This window comes from Meriones unguiculatus, chromosome 5, assembly GCF_030254825.1.
Source record: "Meriones unguiculatus strain TT.TT164.6M chromosome 5, Bangor_MerUng_6.1, whole genome shotgun sequence".
NCBI classification, from domain to species: domain Eukaryota; kingdom Metazoa; phylum Chordata; class Mammalia; order Rodentia; family Muridae; genus Meriones; species Meriones unguiculatus.
The window spans coordinates 33833393-33858825 of NC_083353.1; the positions used below are offsets into that span (position 1 = coordinate 33833393).

Consider the following 25433-nt stretch of genomic DNA (forward strand, 5'->3'; position numbering starts at 1 on the left):
AAAGACATTCCCAATTTCAGCTCTAAGTTTCACCTCAGCTGCAGCCTGCGCTCTGATAGAAGGGAGTACCATGATGCTGTGGCAACACCCTGACCAGACCAAACAGCTCTGCTGTGAAACACTTAAATTCTGTATAGATACTGTATGCTTTGTATATATTGAAAATATCCACGTATGTGAATGCTAAAATATCCTGAAAGAGTACAGGTTCAAATTCACTGAATGCATCTCCTTATAGAGGAATCTGTCTACTATAACCTGAAAACAACACCCTCTGGTGATGCTTATTAATACCGCACAGAAACGGGTTCATCCTTTCAGACAGAGACACTTCCTTCCACAACTCTTAGCAAACTGTGTTGTCTATACTATAGATTCTACAGCATATATTTCGGCTTCATTTCTGTTGCTGGGATAAAACACTCAAGACAAAATGCAACTTAAGAAGAAAATGGCTTATTTGGCTCACAATTCTGGGTTATTCAGTCCATCATTTCATTGTCATCAAGACAGGAACTCCAGGCAGCAAGTCACCTCATCATTCAAGAGCAGAGAGAAAGGAACACACTCATGCCAACTGCTCTCTCCCCTTTCTCAACGCAGGACTGAAGCTGACAGAAGAGTGCCACTCTTATTGAGGTTTGGTCTTTCTGCCTTAATTAAGTCAATTAAAAGAACCCCTTCATGGGCACGGCCCATGGGCCAACCTGATCTTGGAGATCCCTTTTGGTAGACTTTCCCCAGGTGTTTCTAGGTTGTATCAAGTGGACAATACCATCACAGTGGGCAGTAACACTTGTCGATGAAAGCCAGTTTGCATCTGTGCTGCCGTGTCTCTCCATACCGGATGCTCCACCATCCCTTTCCAAACATGACTCAAAGGAAAATTAGATTGTCACCTCCTAACTTGCCCTCCTCCCTTACTGTTTGCCTCCACGCCACACAGTGAAGAACAGCTGGACACTTCTCTCTCGTCAGCCACACGCGATGTTTCCATTGATTGTCACATAAATCATCTACTACCCTATACTCGCCTTAAGAAGATCCTGTTAGAGATGGTCAGATGGCTCAGCAGGTGGAAGCACTTGCCACGAAAGCCAGGTAACCTGAGTTCAGTCCCTAGAACCCACGGAAAGGAGAACGGGAAGAACTGACTCCACAAAGTTGTGCTTTGACCTCTGCACACTCCAATATTATGTATGCACTCACACATGTACACACACACAAGTACTCAATAATAATAATATGTAATAAAAATCATTAATTTTTTAAACTTTTTAAACTGTCATGTTTTATTTCTCTTTCAGTCATCTGCCCGAGCTTAGTCTTATTCTAAATCAGTATCAGTAATTTTTGTTTCAAAGAAAATGAACATGTTGCACACATGAATACTTGTTTGAGCTCATGCTGCGCAGGTTAAATCTTAGCCAGTGGGTTAGGATCTCTAAGTCTAAATTGTGCTTCTGACCCTCTTTCCTCATCTGAAAAAGTGAAATTAAACCTTCTTCCTCAAAGGCTAGCCATAGTGTAATTGAAAAATATGTCATAGTGTTAGCACAGCACCTAACCCACAGAGCCCACTCAAACATGCATACTAATCACAGAATTTATAATAAGAAGGCATGCCTCCCCAAGGGTTATTCCAGAAGTAAGACGTTAGTTTAAACACATTTAGCAGCTGAACTAGGAACTCACTGTAAATGCTTCGAGTAGCCTCTTTCAATTACCCCTAACTCTAGAGGCTAATCCTGAGGCCCCAGCAGTTACAGTCTCCTTTAGCCAGCCTGGTAGTTGGGCTATCACTTTATCTTCTTTTGTTTAACATTCTAAAGTTCAAGGTGAGCAATTTATTCTATCATTAGTCTGTTAGCATGAGTACATAAGCCTTATACAGCTATGCTTTTATAAGTAATTTTCTATACGAAGTCATCAAAATTATTTTAAATATAGACATGGGATGACTGATATCCAAGGGCAGAAAGTAGGATGAGTAAAATACCATAATAGCACTCTTATTTAAAGACATAATCACACAGATGTCAGTTTCTCAATAGCAGTATTTAAGTGACTATATGACAGGAAAATTGGGTAGATTGTTAAATATCAAGTTATACCTATAACTTTGGTTTACAGCAAACTTCTAAAGAATAGTTTTTATCTTTTATTAAATATTATATGTGTGGGGTTTGCCTCCATGAAATATCTGTGTATCACGTGTCTGCTTGACACTCTCAAATGTCGGAAGTTACTAGGTACTTTGAAATTGGAGTTACAATTGGTTGTTAGCTGCCATACGGGTAGTGTGATCTAAACTTGTGCCTTCTGTAGGAACAGCCAGTGTTCTTAACAGCTGAGACACCTCTCCAGTTGAAAAAAAAAATAGTTAACTTTTAAAGAAATTACCCATGATGGTTACTTTTATGTCATCTTGAAACAGAGTCATTTTGAAAGAGGGAAACTCAATTAAAAAAATATCACCATCAGTCTGGCCAGTGGGCATGTCTGTGGTGCATTCTCTTGATTGATGACTGATGCAAGAGGGCACAGATCCCTCTGGCTGGTGTCTCCTCTGGGCTGGTGCTCTTAAATGCAATAAGAAAGTAGGCTGAGCAAGCCATGCAAAGCAAGCTCATACCCGTACTCCTCCATAACCTCTGCGTCAGCTCCTGCCTTCAGATTCCTGCCCTGCTTGAGTTCCTTCTCCTTCAGGGATGGACTGTTTCCTGGAAGTATAAGTGAAATAAACCCTTTTCTCCCCAAGTTGCTTCTGGCCATCACATGGCATTTTATCACAGTAGCAAAGACCCTAACTAACAAATAAAAAAGATTAAGATGTGTTCATCCATTTTATAAAATTATCATGACATAAATCAAATTGCATTAACTAGGAAATAAACATAATTACAGTGAAAGAGCTCAATTTCATTTTAGAAGCTAACCCACACTTAGCTTCTTGGATTAATATTGAAATTAAGGACTACTAGACTTTCTTTCATTTCAATGTTTTGCATATGTGGTTTTTGTTGTCATGTTGCTTTGTTTGATTTTTTTTTTAAGAAACATCTTATAACAGAAAAAATACTTCATTATACAGTGATGATTATACAATTGGCCAGGGTTATTGTGATTCTTAGACTAGAAAGGATAATGTTAGTTAAAGGCCAGAGAACTGTTTTCACACTTTATAGAAATGTACACGTTTGTGGGGGTGATGGCAGAAACAGTGCCTCGTGTCACTTTGTACAAACACTTCCCTGTTTCCATCAGTGTTGCCATCATCTGGTTAATGCCCCCAGTCTGTTTTCTCAAAGTTTGCTTACTTAAGAAGGTATGGAAAGATGTAATAAGCAATGTGTTTGAACTACAGAAATAGTTACAAATGTTTATCACTTTCAGAAAATCAATAAAACCACTAGGGGTGGATTCTGACAGCTGGGAATTTCCTCCTAAACCTCCCTTTGTGGCTTGAATGAAAATCTTCTTGAATGAAAATCTTGACTTTTATGGCATGCATAACCACTGAAATACATGAGAAACAAGACATTGTAAATCATATTTGCCTCAGCCAAAATCCAGCATTATATAAGAAATCTTCCCCTGAGGCCTTCATACTCTGAAGAAGCCCAAACTCCACATGTGAAGAAGGCACACAGAAAGAGAGATGCTTCAGTATTCTCAGGTGTCCACACATCATATCCTGAAATACCATCACAGTTCAGATATCAGACATGTGAGTTATTAAGCAGTAACATGACTTTAGCTGCCTCTAGCTATGGTTCTATGACAGATCAGACCACAAGCAACAAAAAACTGCTTAAGACCCTTCTACCCCAGAACTAAGAGAGATCACCACAAATTAATATAAGATATTCCTCAAGCAAAATAGGTCGAACCTTCCATTTCAAATCCTACTATTTTAATATGTATTAATTCCTAAAATAAAATACAGTATGTACATTTTAATTCTTTTTTATTTTATTTATTACACTTTATTCACTTTGTATACTCCCATAAGCCCCTCCCTCCCCTTCTTCACGCATGCCCCTCCCCAAGTCCACTGATAGGGGAGGTCCTCCTCTCCTTCCTTCTGAACTTAGTCTATCAGATCACATCAGGAGTGGCTGCATACATTTTAACTCTTACATACAATTATTTAAGACAGTAAGAAAGCCATTCTGAAGTACCATAGAATATGTGTGAGCCCATCAGCCTTTCTCCTACCTGTCGGGGGACCTAGCCCTCAGAACTCCATAAGCTCCTCTTCTGGAGGAGGCCTGCCAGCCCCAGGATCATCCAAGCCTCTGGAACCGCAGGAGCAACCATGTTAGAGCCCACTCAACCTTTCCTCTGCCCACCTGGGACAGAGCCAGCAGAGGAACATCCAGTCTGCGTGTCCCCAGGAATGCCCACCAGCAGAAGTGAGCCTTCTGGGGGAAATGACAAAAGGACCTGAAGGGGGACAGGAGCTCCACAAGAAGACCAGCAGAGCCAACTAACCTGGACTCAGAGGGCCTTGCAGAGACTGAAGCACCAACCAAAGACCATGCATGAACTAGACCTAGGCCTTCCTACACATCTGTACCTGATGGGCAGCTTGGGCTTGATGTGAGCTCCCTAGTAGGGAGAGTAGGGGCTGTCTCTAACAAAGATTATGTTGCATGCTTTCGATCACTTCCCCCTGGTGGAGCTGCCTTGCCAGGCCACTGAGGAAGAAGATGCACTCCATACTGATGTGACTTGATGAACTTGAATGAGTAAGTTGGGATGGGGTTCCCCTTTTCTGAGGGGTAAGGGAGAGGGAAGAGGGAAAAGAGAGAGGGAGGGTGGAAACAGAAGGAGAGGAGGAAGGGGGCTACAACTGGGATGTAAAGTGAATTAATTAATTAATTAAAAAATTCTGGTGTTGAGAAATAAAATAACTCCATTAAACAGAACATTCAAAAATTCAGATGCTGATTTACAAACTTAAATTTATATTACTTAAAATGGTCAATTTTCATGCACAAAAAAACCTACTAGACACATAAATAAAACCTATAGCCAACACACAGAGACAGGGAAGAGTAATCAAAATGAACCAGCCTGAGAGAACAACCTAGATGTGGGACAGAAAAGCTAGATCCTGAAGATATTTAGTAGTAAGGATAGAAAATAAAGGAAAAATAAATTACTTCAGTTCTATTGTACAACATAAAATATACAAAAACAATGTAACTGATAAGAAAAAAATAAAATTAAAAAATAAAAATAAAAAAAAGAAAAAGAAAAGGATTGCAACTAAGGGGTCTTCAGAGTAAGGAACATATAAAAAAAATACACAAAAACAAACAGAAGAATTCCAGACGAAAAGGAAGAGATGTAGTGAGGGAATGGTTAAAGAAATAGTGGCTGAAAGCTTCACAATTTGAGGAAAAACACTGATGTACATGCCTGAACTGTTCAGTGAATTCCAACTAAAACAAGCCCAAAGAGACCCATAGATAGCTATAAAACTAGTAATATGCCACAAAAGGCAATGAAGAGAAAATCTTGAAAGCAGAAAAAGCCATAATTGGGTAAGAGATTCTGATTTACATGTCTTCTCATGAAAAACCAAAGTTGATGAATTCAAACTACTAAACTAAACAGACCATCTATGGCAAAGATCTGCCTTCTTGAGGAAGCCTTCAGGGCCCAGAGTCACATGGTTTTAGCCTCCAGTGGCTTTCCCCACCTTTCCCAGGACCCTCTGAGAGGCTTCACCCAGCAGCTGATGGAAACAGATGAAGAGACCCACAGCCAAACATTATACAGAGCTTGGGGAGTCTTATAAGGAAGTTGGAGGAACAACCGAGGAGCTGGAGGGATCACAGACACCGACACAGACCTACAGAATCAACTAACTTGTGCCCATGGGGGCTCACAGAGACTGACCCACCAATCAGAGAACAAAGAGAATTCAGCAAAGCTACCATTCAAATGGTAGATTAAATTAATACATCCAATGGAGATCCAAGATGGCAGCAACCGGCACACACCGTATCTGAGGGGCAGAGGATCTGAAACTCTGAAATTGGTACAGCTGAAACACTAACGCACACTCAAACCAGTGAACCTCTCTAAACTTCCTGAAGAATACTCCAGAGACCAGAGAAAGACAGACCCATTCCGAAGTACAGACTCCAGGAACAAATAGTGAAGGTTACAAATAAGCAGATAGCCAGAGGTAGGCGTAATAACAAGCCCAACAAAAATCATGGCTCCACCAGCAACCCACAAAAATCAATATTTCAATTCATCGGAAACACTTTAAAGCTATGCTTATCCAGTTATTAGAGGCACATAAAGAGGAAACAAACTCTCAGAGAAATAGCTACACAAATAGAGGCAAATAAAGAGGAAATGAACAAAGCTCTGAAAGAAATACAGGCAAATACAGCCAAACAAATGGAGGTACAATTAGAGGTATTTAGAGAGGAAACAAAAAAAGTAGGAGCCATCATAGAAAGATAGGAACCCACATTCAAACAGATGAAGGAAATGGTGCAAGACATGAAAACAGAAATAGAATCAATAAAGAAAATACAAACTGAGAAAACCCTGGAGCTGGAGAACTTAGAGAAATCATCAAGAAACCACAAAGGTAAGCATCACCAATAGAATACAAGAGATGGAAGAGAGAATCTCAGGTGCCAAAGATACAATTGCTGAAATTGATATTCTCTCAAAGAAAAAGTAAAATCAGAAAAATCTCAGACATAAAACATCCAAGAAATCAAGGATGCCATGAAAAGACAAAAACTAAGAATAACAGGAAAAGATGAAAAAGAAGATTCCAGGCTCCAAGGTACAGAACATATTTTTCAGAAAGTCATAGAAAAAATTTTCCCAACTTCAAGAAAAATATGTACATAAAACTACGAGAGGCTTACAGAACACCAAATAGACTAGACCAGAATAGAAACACATCATGTCACATCATAGTCAAAAACACTAAACCTAAAGGACAAAGAAAAAATATTTTTTTTAAATTTATTTATTTATTTATTTATTTTTTATCAGTTACATTTTATTAACTCTGTATCCCAGCCATGTCCCGATCCCTCATTCCCTCCCAGTCCCTCCCTCCCTCCCTCATCTCCACCGTGCCCCTTTCCAAGTCCACTGATAGGGGGGACCTCCTCCCCATTCATCTGATCCTGTTTTATCAGGTATCTTCAGGACTGGCTGCAAAGCTCTCCTCTGTGGCCTAACAGGACTGCTCCTCCCTTCGGGGGTGGGGAGACATTAAAGGCAGAAGGAGTACAAGGCCAAGTAACATATAAAGGTAGACCTATCTGAATCACACAGACTTCTCAACAGAAACTATGAAAGCCAGAAGGGCCTGGGCAGTTGTCATGCAGACTCTAAGCGACCACAGATGCCAACCCAGACTACTATACTCAGCAAAGCTTTCAATCATCACAGATGAAGAAAGCAAAATATTCCATGACAAAACTAAACTTAAACAGTATCTACACAGCAACCCAGCCCTCCAGAAGATACTAGAAGGAAAACTCCAATCCAACGAAAACAACTACACCCAAGAAAACATAGGATACAGATAATTTCACAACAAAAATTAAAAGAAAACAAGCAGTGAATTACAATAACACCACCAATTCTGCAATAAAAGGAACTAACATTCATTGGTCACTATTATCTATCAACATCAATGGACTCAACTCGCCAATGAAAAGACACAGATTAACAGAATGGTTGCAGAAACAGGATCCAACATTCTGCTGCATCCAAAACACACACCTCTGCAACAAAGATAAACACTACCTCAGAGTAAAGGGCTGGGAAAATGTTTCTCAAGTAAATGGACCCAGAAAACAAGCTAGGGTAGCTATCCTAATATCTAATAAAATAGACTTTCGACAAAAATTAATCAAAAAACATGAGGAGGGGCATTTCATTCTCATCAAAGGAAAAATCCACCAGGAGGACATCACAATTCTGAACAGCTATGCCCCAAATACAAGAGTGCCTACATTTGTAAAGGAAACATTATTAAAGATTAATTCACACAATGATCCCAACACCTTACTAGTGGGAGACTTCAACACTCCACTCTCACCAAGGGATAGATCATCTAGACACAAGCTAAATAGGAAAATAAAGGCACTTACAGAGGCCCTAATCAAATGGACCTAATAGATGTCTACAGAACCTTTCGTCCAAATTCAAAAGATTATAACTTCTTTTAAGCACCACATGGAACCTTCTCCAAAATAGATCATATAATTGGTCACAAAGCAAGCCTCAGTAGATTCAAGAAGATTAAAATAATCCCCTGTATTCTATCTGACCACCATGAAGTAAAGCTGGACATCAACAACAACAGAAATAGCAAAAACCTTACACACACATGGAAACTGAACAACTCCCTACTCAATGACAGATGGGTTAGGGAATAAATAAAGAAAGAAATTAAAGACTTCCTAGAATTCAATGAAAATGAAGCCACACTATACCCAAACTTATGGGACACAATGGAAGCAGTGCTAACAGGAAAATTCATAACAGTAAGTCCCTTCAAGAAGAAATTTGAAACATTTTATACAAGCAACTAAATGGCCCACCTGAAAGCCCTAGGAAAAAAGAAGCATACACACCCAAGAGGAGTAGACAGCTGGAAATAATTAAACTCAGGGCTGAAATCAATAAACTAGAATCAAATAAAACAAAAGGAACATTACCAAACTCATTCTACGAAGCCACAGTTACCTTGATACCTAAACCACACAAAGACCCAACAAAAAAAAGAGAACTTCAGACCTATGTCTTTTATGAACACTGATGCAAAAATACTCAATAAAATACTTGCAAACAGAACCCAAGAACACATAAAAGATACATCCACCATGACCAAGTAGGCTTCATCCCAGACATGCAGGGGTGGTTTAATATACGGAAATCCATTAATGAAATCAATCATATAAACAAACTGAAAGAGAAAAAAACCATATGATTATCACCTTAGATGCCGAAAAAGCATTTGACAAATCCAACACCCATTCATGTTTAAAGTCTTGGAGAGATCAGGGATATAAGGCACATACCTAAACATAGTAAAGACAATATATAGCAGGCCTACAGCCAACATCAAACTCAATGGAGAGGAACTTAAATCAACCCCACTGAAATCAGGGACAAGGCAAGGCTGCCCGCTCTCTCCATATCTCTTCAACATAGTACTTGAAGTCCTAGCCAGAGCAATAAGACAACTAAAGAAGATCAAGGGGCTACATATTGGAAAAGAAGAAGCCAAAGTATCACTATTTGCAGATGATGTGATAGTCTACATGAGCGACCCCGAAAATTCATCCAGAAAACTCCTTCAGCTGATAAAAACCTTCAGCAAATTGACTGGATACAAAATTAACTGAAAAAAATCAGAAGCCCTCCTGAATAGAAAAGACAAATGGGCTGAGAAAGAAATTAGGGAAACAACACCCTTCACAATAGCCACTGATAACATAAGGTACCTTGGTGTAACTCTAACCAAACAAGTGAAAGACCTGTTTGGAAAAAAAACTTCAAGTCTCTGAAGAAAGAAATTGAAGAAGATATCAGAAGGATGGAAAGATGTCCCGTGCTCATGGATCAGTAGGATTAACATAGTGAAATGGCCATTCTGACAAAAGCAATCTACAGATTCAATGCAATTCCCATCAAAATACCAACACAATTCTTTACAGACCTTGAAAGAAAAACTTTCAACTTCATATGGAAAAACAAAACAAAAAACAAAACAAAACAAAAAACCCAGAATTGCCAAAATGATTGTGTACAACAACTGATCATCTGGAGTTATCTCCATCCCTGATCTCAAGCTGTACTGCAGAGCAATAGTAATAAAAACTGTCATAGAAACAGAATGGTGGATCAATGGAATCTAATTGAAAACCCAGAAACAAACCCACACACCTATGGATACTTGATTTTTGACAAAGAAGCCAAAAACATACAATGGAAAAAAGACAGCATCTTCAACAAATAGTACTATTCTAACTGGAAGTCTACATGTAGAAAAATGCAAATAGATCCATATTTATCACAAAAACTAAAGTAAAGTTAGCACTTCTTTGAAGGTCTGGTAGACCTCAACATAAAACCAGACACACCAAATTGGTTAGAAGAAAAAGTAGGGAATGCCTGAAACTCACTGGCACAGGAGACAACATCCTGAACAGAACACCAACAGCACAGGCTCTAAGATCAACAATCAATAAATGGGACCTCATGAAACTGAAAAGCTTCTGTATAGCAAAGAACACTGTCATCAGAACAAAATGACAGCCTACAGACTCGGAAAGGATCTTCACCATCCCTATATTTAACAGAGGGCTAATATCCAGAATATATAGAGAACTAAAGAAGCTAAAAAGCAACAAACCAAGTAATCCAATTAAAAAATGGGGTACTGAGCTAAACAGAATTCTCAATAGAGGAATATTGAATGGCAGAGGAACACTTAAAGAAATGCTCAACATCCATAGTCATTAAGGAAATGCAAATCAAAATGACCCTGAGATTTCACCTTTCAGAATGGCTAAGATCAAATACTCAAGTGACAACACATGCTGGAAAGGATGTGGAAAAAGGGGAACCCTCCTGCATTGCTGGTGGGAATGTAACCTTGTACAACCACTTTGGATATCAATCTGGCGCTTTTTCAGACAATTTGGAACAGCGCTTCCTCAAGATCCAGCTATACCACTCCTAGGCATATATCCAAAAGATGCTCAAGTACACAACAAGGATATTTGCTCAACCATGTTTGTAGCAGTTTAATTCCTAATAGCCAGAACTTGGAAACAACACAGATGTCCCTCAACTGAAAAATGGATACAGAAATTGTTGTACATTTACACAATGAAATCTACTCAGTAATTAAAAACAAGGAAATCATGAAATTTGCAGGCAAATGGTCGGAACTAGAAAAGATCATCCTGAGTGAGGTGTTCCAGAAACAGAAAAGACACACAGGGTATATACTCACTTATCAGTGGATACTAGACAAATAATATAGGATAAACATACTAAAATCTGTACACCTAAAGAGGCTAAGCAAGAAGAAGGATCCTAGGGAAGATGTTCAATCCTCACTCATTAAGGCAAATGAAATGGACATTGGAAGAAGGAGAAAACAGGAAACACAACAGGAACCTACCATAGAGGGCCTCTGAAAGACTCTACCCAGCATTGTATCAAAGCAGATACTATGACTCATAACCAAACTTTGGGCAGAGTACAGGGAATCTTATGAAAGAAGAGGGAGATAGTAAGAGCTGGAGAGGATAGGAGCCCCACAAGGAGAACAACAGAACCAAAATATCTAGGCACAAGGTTTCTTTTTTGAGACTGATACTCCAACCAAGGACCATTCATGGAGATAAGCAAGAACCACTGCTCAGATGTAGCCCATGGCAGCTCAGTATCCAAGTGGGTTCCCTAGTAAGGGGAACAGGGACTGTCTCTGACATGAACTCAGTGGCTAGCACTTTGATGGCCTCCCCGTGATGGGGGAGTAGCCTTACCAGGCCACAGAGAAGGACAGTGCAGCCAGTTCTGATGAGACCTGATAGGCTATTGTCAGATGGAAGGGGAGGAGGACCTCCCCTATCCATGGACTTGGAGAGGGGCATAGGAAGGGATGAGGGAGCAGGAATGGGATTGGGAGGGTAGAAGGGAGGGGACTATAGCTCGGATACAATGTGAATAAACTGTAATTAATATAAAAATTAAAAAATTAATACATCCACAGATGAACAAAACTAAGAGAATTTTTATCTCATAACCTTCCTTCTAAGAAAGGAGGTTTTTCAGGGTGAAGTTTGAGGGCACTAGAAAGTAAATTGAATCTTTATGAAAAAAAAAATTCAGTGATAGAAATGTATAAAATCCACAGCAGCATATGTAACATTCGGAAAACATGGGTTTGTTGGTGGTTGGTTTATGTTTGGAGTTTCAGTTTTGTTTTGTTTGCAATTTTTGTTCTTTTCAGTACTGTGGCTTGAGCAGGGCTCTGCACAAACTGAACTTGTTGTTACTGGTTAGAGTTCTGTAATCTCCAGGGCAACCAACAACAACAAAAATGTAAACAGCATAGTAAAGAAAACAACTGTGAGACCAAGACAACTGAGAATATACTTTTTTAAAATAACAGAAGACAGTAAAGGAGGAGGAGATGAAAAAAGATGACAGGCATTAATTCTATCACATCAATAATCATATTAAATGTGAAACACATGAAAGAAATGCAGTATAATGTCACAGCTAAGTTTCTTAAATGCTTTTTTTCAGGAGGACAAAAATCATAATCTCTTCAACAATTGCTGTGTAAATACTGGAAGTGAAAATGGAAGTGAAAGTATTTAGATGACAGCACATAATAATGAAAATTACGCCAGGTGTGGTGGCACAGCTTTAATTCCAGCACTCAAAGAGGCAGAGGCAGGAGGATCTCTGTGAGTTCCAGGACAGCCAAGTCTACACAGAGAAACCCTGTCTCAAAAAACAAAAACAAAAAGGAAATGAAAGTAGTCAGATCCCAAATTGATACTACATAAAAAACTTAACACAAAATGTAGTAAGATATGAAACAAAACTATAAAACAGCCAGGTAGTAGTGGCACACATAATTAAGCCCAGCACTCAGGAGGCAGAGGCACGTGGATCTCTGTGAGTTCGAGTCCAGCCTGGCCTACAAAGAGAGTTCCAGGACAGCCAGGCCTACATGGGGAAGGAAACCCTGTCTTCAGAAACAAAACAAAACAAAATACATATAAAGCTATGGTAATAAATGTCTGTGACCCTGGATTAGGGAATGGTTTTACAAACATGATGCCAAAGCACAAGATACTAAAGAGAATGCGCAGAAATCAACTCACTGATGTTTTAGTTCCCTACAGCTCCCAAAGGACAAGGACACTATCAAGAAAGTAAAAATAAAAGTCTGTACAGAGACAGAAAATATTCACAAATGCTGTATCTCGTAAGAAATTCTCCAGAATTCTCCAACAGCTTCTACAGTGCAGTAAAAATAACTAAATAACCTAATTTGTATAATAGCAATGGGCTTGAAAAAAGATCTCAAAACAAACAGGGAAGGTTTCAGATAAGCCAATGGCCAGAGGTAGGCGAAAGAACACTTCCAACATAAATCAGGACATCATGACTTCACCAGCAAACCCCAAAATCGATGGATACACCAATTCAGCAGAAGCACAGGAAAATGATTTTAAAGCCATGCTTGCCCAATTATTTGAGGCTCATAAGGAGGAAATGAACAAGTCTTTCAAAGAGATGGCCAGTCAATTGGAGGCAAAGAAAGAAGAAATAGACAATATCCTTAAAGAAACACAGGCAAACATAGCCAAACAAATAGATACACAAGTAGAGGAAAAATTAATGGCATATAAGAAGGAAATGAAAAAAGAAATAGAGGCCATCGTAGAGAGACAGGAATCCAAATTCAAACACATGAAAGAAATGGTGCAAGGCATGAAAACAGAATTAGAATCAATAAAGAAAACACAAAATGAGAAAACCCTTGAGCTGGAGAACTTGGAGAAAAGATCAGGAACCACAAAAGTAAGCATCACCAACAGAATACAAGAGATGGAAGAGAGAATCTCTGGAGCTGAAGACACACTTGCAGAAATGGATACTTCTCTCAAAGAAAAAGTAAAAATCAGAAAAGTTCCAATCACAAAATATCCAAGAAATCAAGGATGCTATGAAAATACAAAATCTAAGAATAATAGGAATTCACGAAAAAGAAGACTCCAGACTCCAAGGACCAGAAAATATTTTCAAGAAAATCATAGAAGAAAATTTTCCCAACTTAAAGAAAGAGATGTCCATAAATGTACAAGAGGCCTACAGAACTCCAAATAGACTAGATCAGAAAAGAAACACATCACGTCACATCATAGTCAAAACACTAAATCTACAGAACAAAGAAAAGAGATTAAAAGCAGCAAGGGAAAAAGGCCAAGTAACATATGAAGGTAGACCTATCAGAATCACACCGGACTTCTCATCAGAAACTATGAAAGCCAGAAGGGCCTGGGCAAGTATCATGGAGACTCTAAGAGATCACAAATGTCAACCCAGACTACTATACCCTGCAAAGCTTTCAATCAACATAGATGGAGAAAACAAAATTTTCCATGACAAAACTAAATTTACGCAATATCTACACAGCAAACCATCCCTACAGAAGATACTAGAAGGAAAACTCCAATCCAATGAAAACAAATTCACCCAAGAAAACAGGGCATACAGATAATGTCCCAACAAAAATGAAAAGAAAACAAGCAATGAAACAGGGTTAGATCATCGACTCCATTACAAAAGGAACTAACATGCATTGGTCACTATTATCTATCAATATCAATGGACTCAACTCACCAATAAAAAGACACAGGCTAACAGAATGGTTAAGGAAACAGGATCCAACATTCTGTTGCATCCAAGAAACACACCTATGCAACAAAGACAAACACTACCTCAGAGTAAAGGGCTGGAAAACTGTTTTTCAAGCAAATGGTTCCAGAAAACAAGCTGGAGTAGCCATCCTAATATCTAATAAAATAGACTTTCAACCCAAGTTAATCAAAAAAGATAAGGAGGGCCACTATATTCTCATCAAAGGAAAAATCCACCAAGAGGACATCACAATCTTGAATATCTATGCCCCAAATACAAGAGCACCGACATTCGTAAATGAAACATTATTAAAGCTTAAATCATACATTGATCCTAATACCTTAATAGTGGGAGACTTCAACACTCCACTCTCACCAAGGGACAGATCAACTAGACAGACACCAAACAGGGAAATAAAAGCACTCACAGAATCCCTAAATCAAATGGACCTAATAGACGTCTACAGATCATTTCACCCAAACTCAAAAGAGTACACCTTCTTTTCAGCACCGCATGGAACCTTTTCCAAAATAGACCATATAGTGGGCCACAAAGCCAGCCTCAACAGATACAAAAGGATTGAAATAATCCCTTGTATACTATCTGACCACCATGGACTAAAGCTCGACCTCAACAACAACAGAAACAACAAAAAGCCGACACGCACATGGAAACTGAACAACTTACTACTCAATGACAGCTGGGTTAAGGAAGAAATAAAGAAAGAAATTAAAGACTTCCTAGAATTCAATGAAAAGGAAGGCACAACATACCCAAATTTATGGGACACATTGAAAGCAGTGCTCAGAGGAAAATTTATAGCACTAAGTGCCTGCAAGAAGAAATTCGTAACATCACATACAAACAACTTAATGGCCCAACTGAAAACCCTAGAAAAAAAAGAAGCAGATACACCCAAGAGGAGCAGACAGCTGGAAATAATCAAACTAAGGGCTGAAATCAATCAACTAGAAACAAATAAAACTATCCAAAGAATCAATGAAACAAAAAGCTGGTTCTTTGAGAAAATCAACAAGATAGACAAACCCTTAGCCAAACTAACTAAAAAGCAGAGAGAAACTATCCAGATCAGCAAAATCAGAAATGAAAATGGGGACATAACCACAGACATTGAGGAAATCCAAACAATTATTAGGTCATACTACAAAAGCCTATATGCCACAAAATTTGAGAATCTAAATGAAATGGATAATTATCTTGAAAGATTCCATCTACCAAAACTAAGTCAAGATCAGGTAGAAAGACTGAATAGCCCTATATCTCCCAAGGAAATCGAAGCAGTCATTAACAGTCTCCCCTCCAAAAAAAGCCCTGGACCAGATGGCTTCAGCGCAGAATTCTACAAGACCTTCAAAGAAGTGCTAACTCCAATTCTCCTCAAGCTATTCCACAAAATAGAAACAGAAGGAACACTACCAAACTCATTCTATGAAGCCACAGTCACCTTAATACCTAAACCACACAAAGACCCAACAAAAAAAGAGAACTTCAGGCCAATCTCCCTCATGAACATTGACGCAAAAATACTCAATAAAATACTTGCAAATCGAATCCAAGAACACATCAAAGATATCATCCACCATGACCAAGTAGGCTTCATCCCAAGCATGCAAGGGTGGTTTAACATACGGAAATCCATCAATGTAATCCACTACATAAACAAACTGAAGGAGAAAAACCACATGATCATCTCCTTAGACGCCAAAAAAGCATTTGACAAAGACCAACACCCATTCATGTTTAAAGTCTTGGAGAGATCAGGGATACAAGGCACATACCTAAACATAGTAAAGGCAATATATAGCAAGCCTATAGCTAACATCAAACTCAAAGGAAAGAAACTTAAATCAATCCCACTGAAATCAGGGACAAGACAAGGCTGTCCATTGTCCCCATATCTCTTCAACATAGTAATTGAAGTCCTAGCCAGAGCAATAAGACAACTAAAGGGGATCAAGGGGATACAAATCGGAAAGGAAGAGGTCAAAGTGTCACTATTTGCAGATAATATGATAGTATACATGAGCGACCCAAAAAATTCAACCAAAGAACTCCTTCAGCTGATAAACACCTTCAGCAAAGTGGCAGGATACAAAATCAACTCAAAAAAAAATCAGAAGCCCTCCTATATACCAAAGACAAAAAGGCTGAGAAAGAAATTAGGGAAACAACACCCTTCACAATAGCCACTAATAACATAAAGTACCTTGGTGTGACTCTAACCAAGCAAGTGAAAGACCTGTTTGAGAAAATCTTCAAGTCTCTGAAGAAAGAAATCGAAGAAGATATCAGAAGATGGAAAGATCTCCCGTGCTCATGGATTGGTAGGATTAACATTGTGAAAATGGCCATACTGCCAAAAGCAATCTACAGATTCAATGCAATTCCCATCAAAATACCAACTCAATTCTTTACAGACCTTGAAAAAAAGATTCTCAGCTTCATATGGAGAAACAAAAAACCCAGAATCTCCAAAACGATCCTGTACGACAACAGATCATCTGGAGGTATCTCCATTCCTGATCTCAAGCTGTACTACAGGGCAACAGTAATAAAAACTGCATGGTATTGGCATAGAAACAGAAAGGAGGATCAATGGAACCGCATAGAAGACCCAGAAATAAATCCACACACCTATGAATACTCGATATTCGACAAAGAAGCCAATTCCATTCATTGGAAAAAAGACAGCATCTTCAACAAATGGTGCTGGACCAACTGGATGTCTACATGCAGAAAAATGAAAATAGATCCATATTTATCACCCTGCACAAAACTAAAGTCAAAGTGGATCAAGGACCTCAACATAAAACCAGATACCCTAAATCAATTGGAAAAAAAAGTGGGGAACACCCTAGAACTCATTGGCACAGGAGACAACTTCCTGAACAGAACACCAACAGCACAGGCTCTAAGAGCAACAATCAATAAATGGGACCTCATGAAACTAAAGTTTCTGTAAAGCAAAGGATACCGTCATCAAAACAAAACGACTGCCTACAGATTGGGAAAGAATCTTCACTAACCCTTTATCTGACAGAGGACTAATATCCAGTATATACAAAGAACTAAAGAAGCTGAAAAGCAGCAATCCAAGTAATCCAATTAAAAAATGGGGAACAGAGCTAAACAGAGAATTCTCGACAGAGGAATATCGAATGGCAGAAAAACACTTAAAGAAATGCTCATCCGCATTAGCCATCAGGGAAATGCAAATCAAAACGACCCTGAGATATCACCTTACACCTATCAGAATGGCCAAGATGAAAAACTCAAGCAATAACACATGCTGGAGAGGTTGTGGAGAAAGGGGAACCCTCCTCCACTACTGGTGGGAATGTAAACTGGTACAACCACTCTGGAAAGCTATCTGGCGCTTTCTAAGACAAATAGGAATAGTGCTTCCTCCAGACCCCGCTATACCACTGCTAGGTATATACCCAAAGTTTGTTCAAGTACACAAAAAGGACACTTGCTCAACCATGTTTATAGCAGCTCTATTTGTAATAGCCAGAACCTGGAAACAACCCAGATGTCCATCAATGGAGGAATGGGTACAGAAATTGTCGTATTTTTACACAATGGAATACTACTCAGCAATCAAAAAGGAGGAAATCATGAAATTTGCAGGCAAATGGTGGGATCTAGAAAAGATCATTCTGAGTGAAATATCCCAGAAGGAGAAAGACAAACATGGGATATACTCACTTATATAGACCTAGAAGATATGATAAACATAATGAAATCTATACACCTAAAAAAGATAATCAATTGAACGGACATGGGGTAAGATGATCAATCCTCGTTTAGAAAGACAGATGGGATGTGCATTGAACGTATGACAGGAGTCTACTGAGCGCATCTGAAAGACTCTAACTAGCAGTGTTTTCAAAGCAAAGACTCATGACCAAACCTTTGGCAGAGTACAGGGAATCATAAGAAAGAAGGGGAGTTAGTCTGATGGGGAAAGGATAGGAGCTCCACAAGGACCAAATATATCTGGGCACAGGGTCTTTTCTGAGACTGACATTCAACCAAGGACCACGTATGGATATAACCTAGAACCTCCACTCAGATGTAGCCTGTGGTAGCTCAGTAACCAATTGGTTTCCCAAAGTGAGGGGAACAGGGACTATTTCTAACAGGAACTCAATGACTGGCTCTTTGGTCTCCCCACCCCCGAAGGGAGGAGCAGTCCTGTTAGGCCACAGAGGAGGGCTTTGCAGCCAGTCCTGAAGATACCTGATAAAACAGGATCAGATGAATGGGGAGGAGGTCCCCCCTATCAGTGAACTTGGAAAGGGGCACGGTGGAGATGAGGGAGGGAGGGAGGGACTGGGAGGGAATGAGGGATCGGGACACGGCTGGGATACAGAGTTAATAAAATGTAACTGATAAAAAAAAATAAAAAATAAAAAAATAAAAAAAAAGATCTCCAAAGAAGATATGAGCCACATGAAAATAAAATGTCACTATTAATCTGAGGAAATGATCAAAACCACAATGAAATCACACTTTACACCTAATATGATGACAAAAAAAAACTTTTAGCAAAAATGAAAGAAATAAAATTCATACATTGCTGAAAAGAATGCAAAATACACTTTTGAAAACTGCCAACAATTCTTCAAAAAGTAAGACACAGGCCAATGAATAATGGAAACATACCACTTCTAAGTATATCACCATAAAAACTGAAAAGTGTGTATCATCACACACACACACAAAAAAAAAAACATACACAGATATTACAATAGCATAATAGTCACAAAGGAGAAATAACAAAATACCGAATTGATAAATAATAAATGAAAACTATATTCATACAATAGAGCATTATTTGTCAATTAAGTAAAAAGTGTAGGAACATGGGTGACTCTTAAAAACATGCTGGGTGACCAAGGCTAGACACCAAAACATCGTCACTGCAAATTACATCTCAATGTTTAAAAGAGAAATGTGTGCCTCCCTTTGTCTCCTACACTTTCTTCAACAGTCTGAGTAAGGTTCAAATAATGTGTTTGGGACAAGACAGTCAGATGCTTCTCGCCTCTGTGCCTTTGATCTGAGGTAAGCCCTTTCCTTGACCTGGCAGCACTGTCTCTCTTCTGTTACAATGTTTCTAGAACATTTCCCAGCTCTAGCTGACTGGTCTTCAGATGACTTGAGAGCCCTCCCCATGCCACCGACATTCATCAGCAAGATGAGTTTGCTGAATCACACACCAACGCTATAAGGGCAGCTGCGAGTAAGAGCTTTATAAGCGTAGATTGACAATACAGGCGAAAGGGTAACTATCTCATGGAGTTTCCCAAATTTATACTGATTAGCTGCAAGGGTTCTAGTGAAAGCACCATCATGTGTTCTTTCAGGTAGCCAATATCTGAGGAGTAAGTATATTATTTCTTTACAAATAACTTGCATAAGTACAATCATGCCAAAGCGGTGCTGCGTGCAAAGACAAGCAGAACCAACATGCTATCCAATGACTTGAGTTAAAGGCTAATATCTTTCCAACCATCCCTCACAAAAAGATTACCATACATGCAGGGTTTCTACAGAGGGGTGTGAGGATATAGGTACTATTACTGAATTCATGAAGAAAGAAGCTTTAAAAATCCTATTTTCAATTAGCACAGAGACACAAACTTGAAATTTTCTCAAAATTTTCCTCAGAGCATTTGTTCACTTGTTAAAACATTTTAGAGTCTTTCCCATTCTTATTTATATCACTTTACAGAATATAGCTCTTGCATAAAGAGAGTAAATTTAATACTTTAAAAATGCTTCTTCACTGTCGACTATGATTCATCTTAGCTCAATACGAGCAGAATATATCCCCTTTATTTGTTCTGCATGTTACATGCAGAAATAAACTACTAACAATGACACACAAGTGCCTTTTTGCAGTTATATTTTATATAAAGCTATTTTTTACCTTTCAACCTGTGCCACAAGTAAAGATGGCTACTTATAATTATAATCACCTCCTCATCAGCTTGGTATTTAATTTACCTTGCCCTATGGCACCCTATAGTTGAAGGCAAAGGAAACTCTGTTGATTAGTTATTTAAGGGCAGCAACAATGGCTATGCTGGAGAGAAGGCTGCTTGGAGAGGATTATAGAAAACCTAGCTCTCAAGGACCTCAGACAGAGAGCAGCAAATTATAAATCCAAGTGCTTCATTGCAAGTAACCAAGTGGGCTGGTTGAAATGCTAATTGCCTTTCAGGAAAACTAAAGGCAGACAGGGGACCTTGTACTTCAGAGAATGAAATGCATTTTCACTCCACTGCTATACTCTTGGCTTGCTGAGAATTATTTGAAATCTATTCATAAAGGTAATTCTTTCCATAACCTTTAAGATGTGGGAAATTTACTTAGCCTCTCTCAGTACCTCAGACATGCTGATGGGCCAAGACATGAACAGACCATTGGCTCAAAGCCATGGTAAGCCCCAAATAAAGAAAACATAAAAGGACTCTAGTTCAAGTATGTGATATAAACTGAGAAAAATTCACGTAGGCAAAAGTTTTGAGTAACAAATTCATGAAATTAATAAAAAGACAATCTTTAAAACACCTTTTCAATGTAATTCCACGTGTGTGCATGCAGAGTACTCTACTACCTCTCTCTAAGAGAATCCAACCTCCTTTTATAAGCAAACATTTTGTTTTATTTCAAAGCTCCTTTATGGACAATTACTCCAACAGCCAATATTTCCCTACGATATGAAGGGTTCACTCTAGGCTTTCAAAATCATTAATAGTGAGTGATAAATATCCTATCAGCACCCTGCCCTCCTTTTGAGGTACAGCCAGGCTTACGCCTGATTGCACAAGAAAAGGGCCTCTGACCACCTGCCCAGCAGCTGGGGGAGGGACTTGGTCTAGTACATTCTAAAGTATATAGTGTGTCACAGTGGAATCAGAAAACACAGCCTTTGTGCTACCAAGCTTCCAGTGCCCCGGATCCACCCTCTTCTGCTACACTACCAGCAGACTAACAGGCCTGGGCTGCAGTGACTTCCTGTGTGGCCCTGCAACCCAGTGCATTGGGAGCCCACCCTGTATGCAAAGATTGTGCCAGTGCATGCAGACGGAGAAGTCAATTTCTTGTATGGCTTCACTTTGCATGATTAGGAAGATGCTTGTCTTCATTCCTCAACAAAACCTTCAAATGGCTTATCTAACCTGCCTGGGAATGACAACACTAAGACTACATGGAACTTTAAACCATAAATGGCTTCAATAAACCATTGAACTCTCAAACTGACTCAACAAGAGTCCAGGGAAGAAAAGCATCTCTCTGGGTGGGTTTGTCCAAAGTGTTTGGATGAGAGAGGTTACGGTAACTTTTATTAGTTACATTGTTAGAACTTCCCACATGATTTTACATTATCTTGCTTATTCTATAACCTAACAAAATTGTGTATGGAGCTCAGTACACTCACAGCATCTATGGATCAGCGAGTCACCCACCCCCACTACTCCAGAAAGCAGAAACAGCAACATATGTGCAAAAACAGCTCAGACGTGCAACAATCAGCTGTTACAGACAAATAGATAACAGGGCATTGACCCAACTTCATTAACAATTTTGCTTTAGATAGCATAGAAAGACAGCAGGTATTGTCCTTAAAGATTTGGCTTTCTAATTGGCTCCATCTTGACATTTTTTGTTAAAAGTGCATCAATACAACAAGAGTGTACATGGAGTGGCATCTGTGAATGACAATAAATTAACGAGCAAGTTTACCCATCAACAGGTATCTCAGTTAACAGATGAAGGGGTTGCCCAACTGACCAAATGAAAATAGAATGTGTGACCTTAACTAGTTCTCAAATTTTCTGAGTTTTACAGTCTTCACATACAAATGAAAGGAAGTCAGTCTAGTTTGGCTACAAGGCTTCTCTCGGTGCTTCAGGAGTCCACTCGTGTCTTCCACTGAGATGAGGCGGGAAAAAGAATTTTAGAAGGTGGGGAAATTCTCCCCCATGTAGATCTTCCTGCCTTAGTTTCTTCATATGGAAATCAAATTTGTAATTTGTGGTTAATTCTAAAGTTAATCTGTGCAGAGGGATTAATAGAATTCCTGGCACACAGTGTATGCTGGGGAAAGACAGCATTGCCATTCATAATGAGAATGTAAACAAAGCCTTCAGCCACAGCTAACTGCTGGGAACCCCGTCTCCAATGGCACAGCGTCCCTCATTGTCTTGCCCATGGGCACCTCCAGGGAAGAAACAGCTGGCCTTCTTTGGTGTGATATGACCTTCTGCTCTTTCACGTTATTTCTAACAATTGTTGTTATTTCTATAAGAACATTTGTGCCTCAGATAGTATCTTATATTATTATTCTATGACACTGAGTACAATAGGAATTCAACAGCATGAAACTAAGTTATGTTCTTAAATATTGAGGATTCTTACTAATACATTAGTCCTACATCTGATGGCATCAAGACCTGATGTTCTCACAGAGTTAGCCTCTCTTGTGGACACAGTATAGTCAGATTTCTTCAGCTTATAGGCAAATTAAGCTTTTATACTTCTATACTTATATACTCAGAATATGTGGATGTGAAGAAAACTCAAGAAAGAACATTGATCAGGTATTAATAACTGGGGATTTGAAGCAGCAATCTTGGAAGTTCCCAACCTCGGTCTGGGAACTGGGATAATATTCTTCAGTTTATGGTGGTGATGTGTCAAAAAGGTTTTTTACAGAGCTCACGACTTAAGGACTAACCTATAGGTATCTGTAACAGAAATATGATCATTCGATCACATTTTGACTGGGTCCATGCATGTATTGCATATATACATTTTTACTGTTTGGAATTTTTTTTATTAAGTTTTATTTGTTCACTTTACATCCCAAATAGAGCCCTCTCCCTCCTCTCCTCCCAGTCCCACCCTTTCACTTACTTTTTCCCTCCTTCCCTTTCCCTCCTCCTTCTCAGGAAGGGGGAGCTCCCCTCCTCCAGTATCAACCCTCCTCAGCACATCAAGTCACACAGGACTGAGCACATTCCGCATCCACTGAGGCCAGGCAAGGCAGCCAGCTACGGGGAAGTGATCCAAAACAGGCAAGAGAGTCCATGTTAGAGCCCATATCAGAGACAACCCCTCTCCCCCCCCCTGCTCCATTTGCTGGGGGTTCATATGACGACCAAGCTCCCCATCAGTTACATATTGTATATACATTTTTTCTCAGTGTGAAGCTTACTTATAAAAACATGTACGTTTTTAAAGTGTAAAGATTTTGTAAAATGTTGGTTTATACAAGTTAATGTTGCACCTTAAAGTTATTTTTCCAATGAACAAAATCCAAAATAGTTTATGAAATTTAAAATATAAATGATTTTTAATATTAAATCTTGAGTGATGTAACTTTCAGCTGGACTAAATCTTTGCCATCACCTATTTCAATGGCTTTATTTTATGAGTGAAAAAAACCAAGATATAGAAGAATGTCTTCATGTCCAAAGGTGTGGTAGCACCAGGATGTAAGACTTAATCACATGCATTTATTTTAACTATTCAGGATGTATTTGTAACACGTAAGAGTTTACTGCTTCGCCTAGAAAGTCACCCAGGACTAAACTCTGATAACCGTGTCCTGATTAAGCATCTGCTTTCTTCTTTAATGTCTTTTGCTCTTTGTTTCTTTGGTGTAGTTCTTTGAATAAATAACGCACAAAGCAGGAACCTTCACTTCAAGAATGGGAGGTGGCCATGACTCTCAAAGAAAATTTTTAAGCAGTCCTGAATCAGTCAAGGTATATTTTGAGCTTTTTCTGTCAGGAATTAAAATCATAATATCAGTTTCTAAGAATGTGCTGATTACTTATAAACACATTACATGCTTTTGTAAAGTCTATTGATTTGGTAAAATGTTGGTTTATACAAGTTATATGCAAGTTAATGTTGCGCTTTAAAGTTATTGCTCCAATGAAAAACTCCAAAATAGTTCAGGAAATTTAAAATATAAAAGAACATATATAATTTTCATAGTCTAAGCTAATTTCAAATTCCTTGACAACAACGTATTGTACTGAAATTCTCCGACGCAGTGGGTATCTGGAGCAATAACAAGACTCCTTAAATTTACCTTGGTCTTCTCATGAAGAAGTTTTATCTACCGCCTGCATGCAATTCTTGACTAATTATTTTCCCGGGCCAACTTTAAAACTTAGAGTTTGGGCTTCAGTTGGGCAGAAAAATAAAAATAAAAACTTGACATTGCTCATCCCAGTCTCCCCTTTTCTGTAACAGCAGCTTGCAGCCATGCAAAGCTGCAGCCTCGTGCGGGCGGCAGGCACTGGGCAGCTGTCCCGGTCCCCTCGGCCTGCCATGAGCTTGTCCGAGCCGCCAGCGCCCGCCCTCACGGCCACCTCCAGCAACAGGTGCAGCAGCGGCTGCCCGGGAACCGCCTAGGCGATGCAGTCGGGCTCCCCGCAGCACCGACCCCAAGTCACATCCTACCTGGCTCTGAGGTCACTGACATCTGCGCTCCCCCGGTCCCCGCCAGCGCCGCGCCTTCCTTCACACCCCAGCGCTGCTCCTCTTCAGTGTCCCCCACCTCCTCCGGGCTAATCCTTTCCCGCACTGTTCCTCCAAGCCTAAGACTTCATCCTACCCCTCGTGTCTCCCGCTCCAATAGGACTCAGGCTGCGGGCTGGGCTCACCTGACCGGAGGAGCGGGGGTGGCCGTCCAGGCAGCGCGCCCTCCTCTGCGCAGCGGGCAGCCAGGTCCGCACTCAGGCTGCGCGAACTCCCCGCTTTGGCCAGGGCTAATGGACTCTTCCAGCAAGCAGGCGCCTAAGCGGACTTGCCCGGACGCAGGAGCGCCAGTCCCGGGTACCACACATGCTCCGCAGGTTTCGTAGACACTGAAATTTGTAGCTGCTCCTGGACACAAGGACCCATCTCTGAGCACCAGG

At 39.6% G+C, this 25433-nt stretch overlaps 1 protein-coding gene across 1 annotated transcript in view; it reads right to left on the reverse strand.

The window, feature by feature from the left end:
- Adgrv1 (adhesion G protein-coupled receptor V1) overlaps nucleotides 1-25137 on the reverse strand; it is a 568841-nt gene extending 543704 nt beyond the window's left edge. Inside the window, exon 1 of the mRNA XM_060383611.1 lies at nucleotides 24976-25137. Coding sequence (XP_060239594.1) covers nucleotides 24976-24997 — 22 coding nt within the window. The 5' untranslated portion in view covers nucleotides 24998-25137. The remainder of the gene's footprint in view (nucleotides 1-24975) is intronic.
- Nucleotides 25138-25433: the final 296 nt, after the last annotated feature.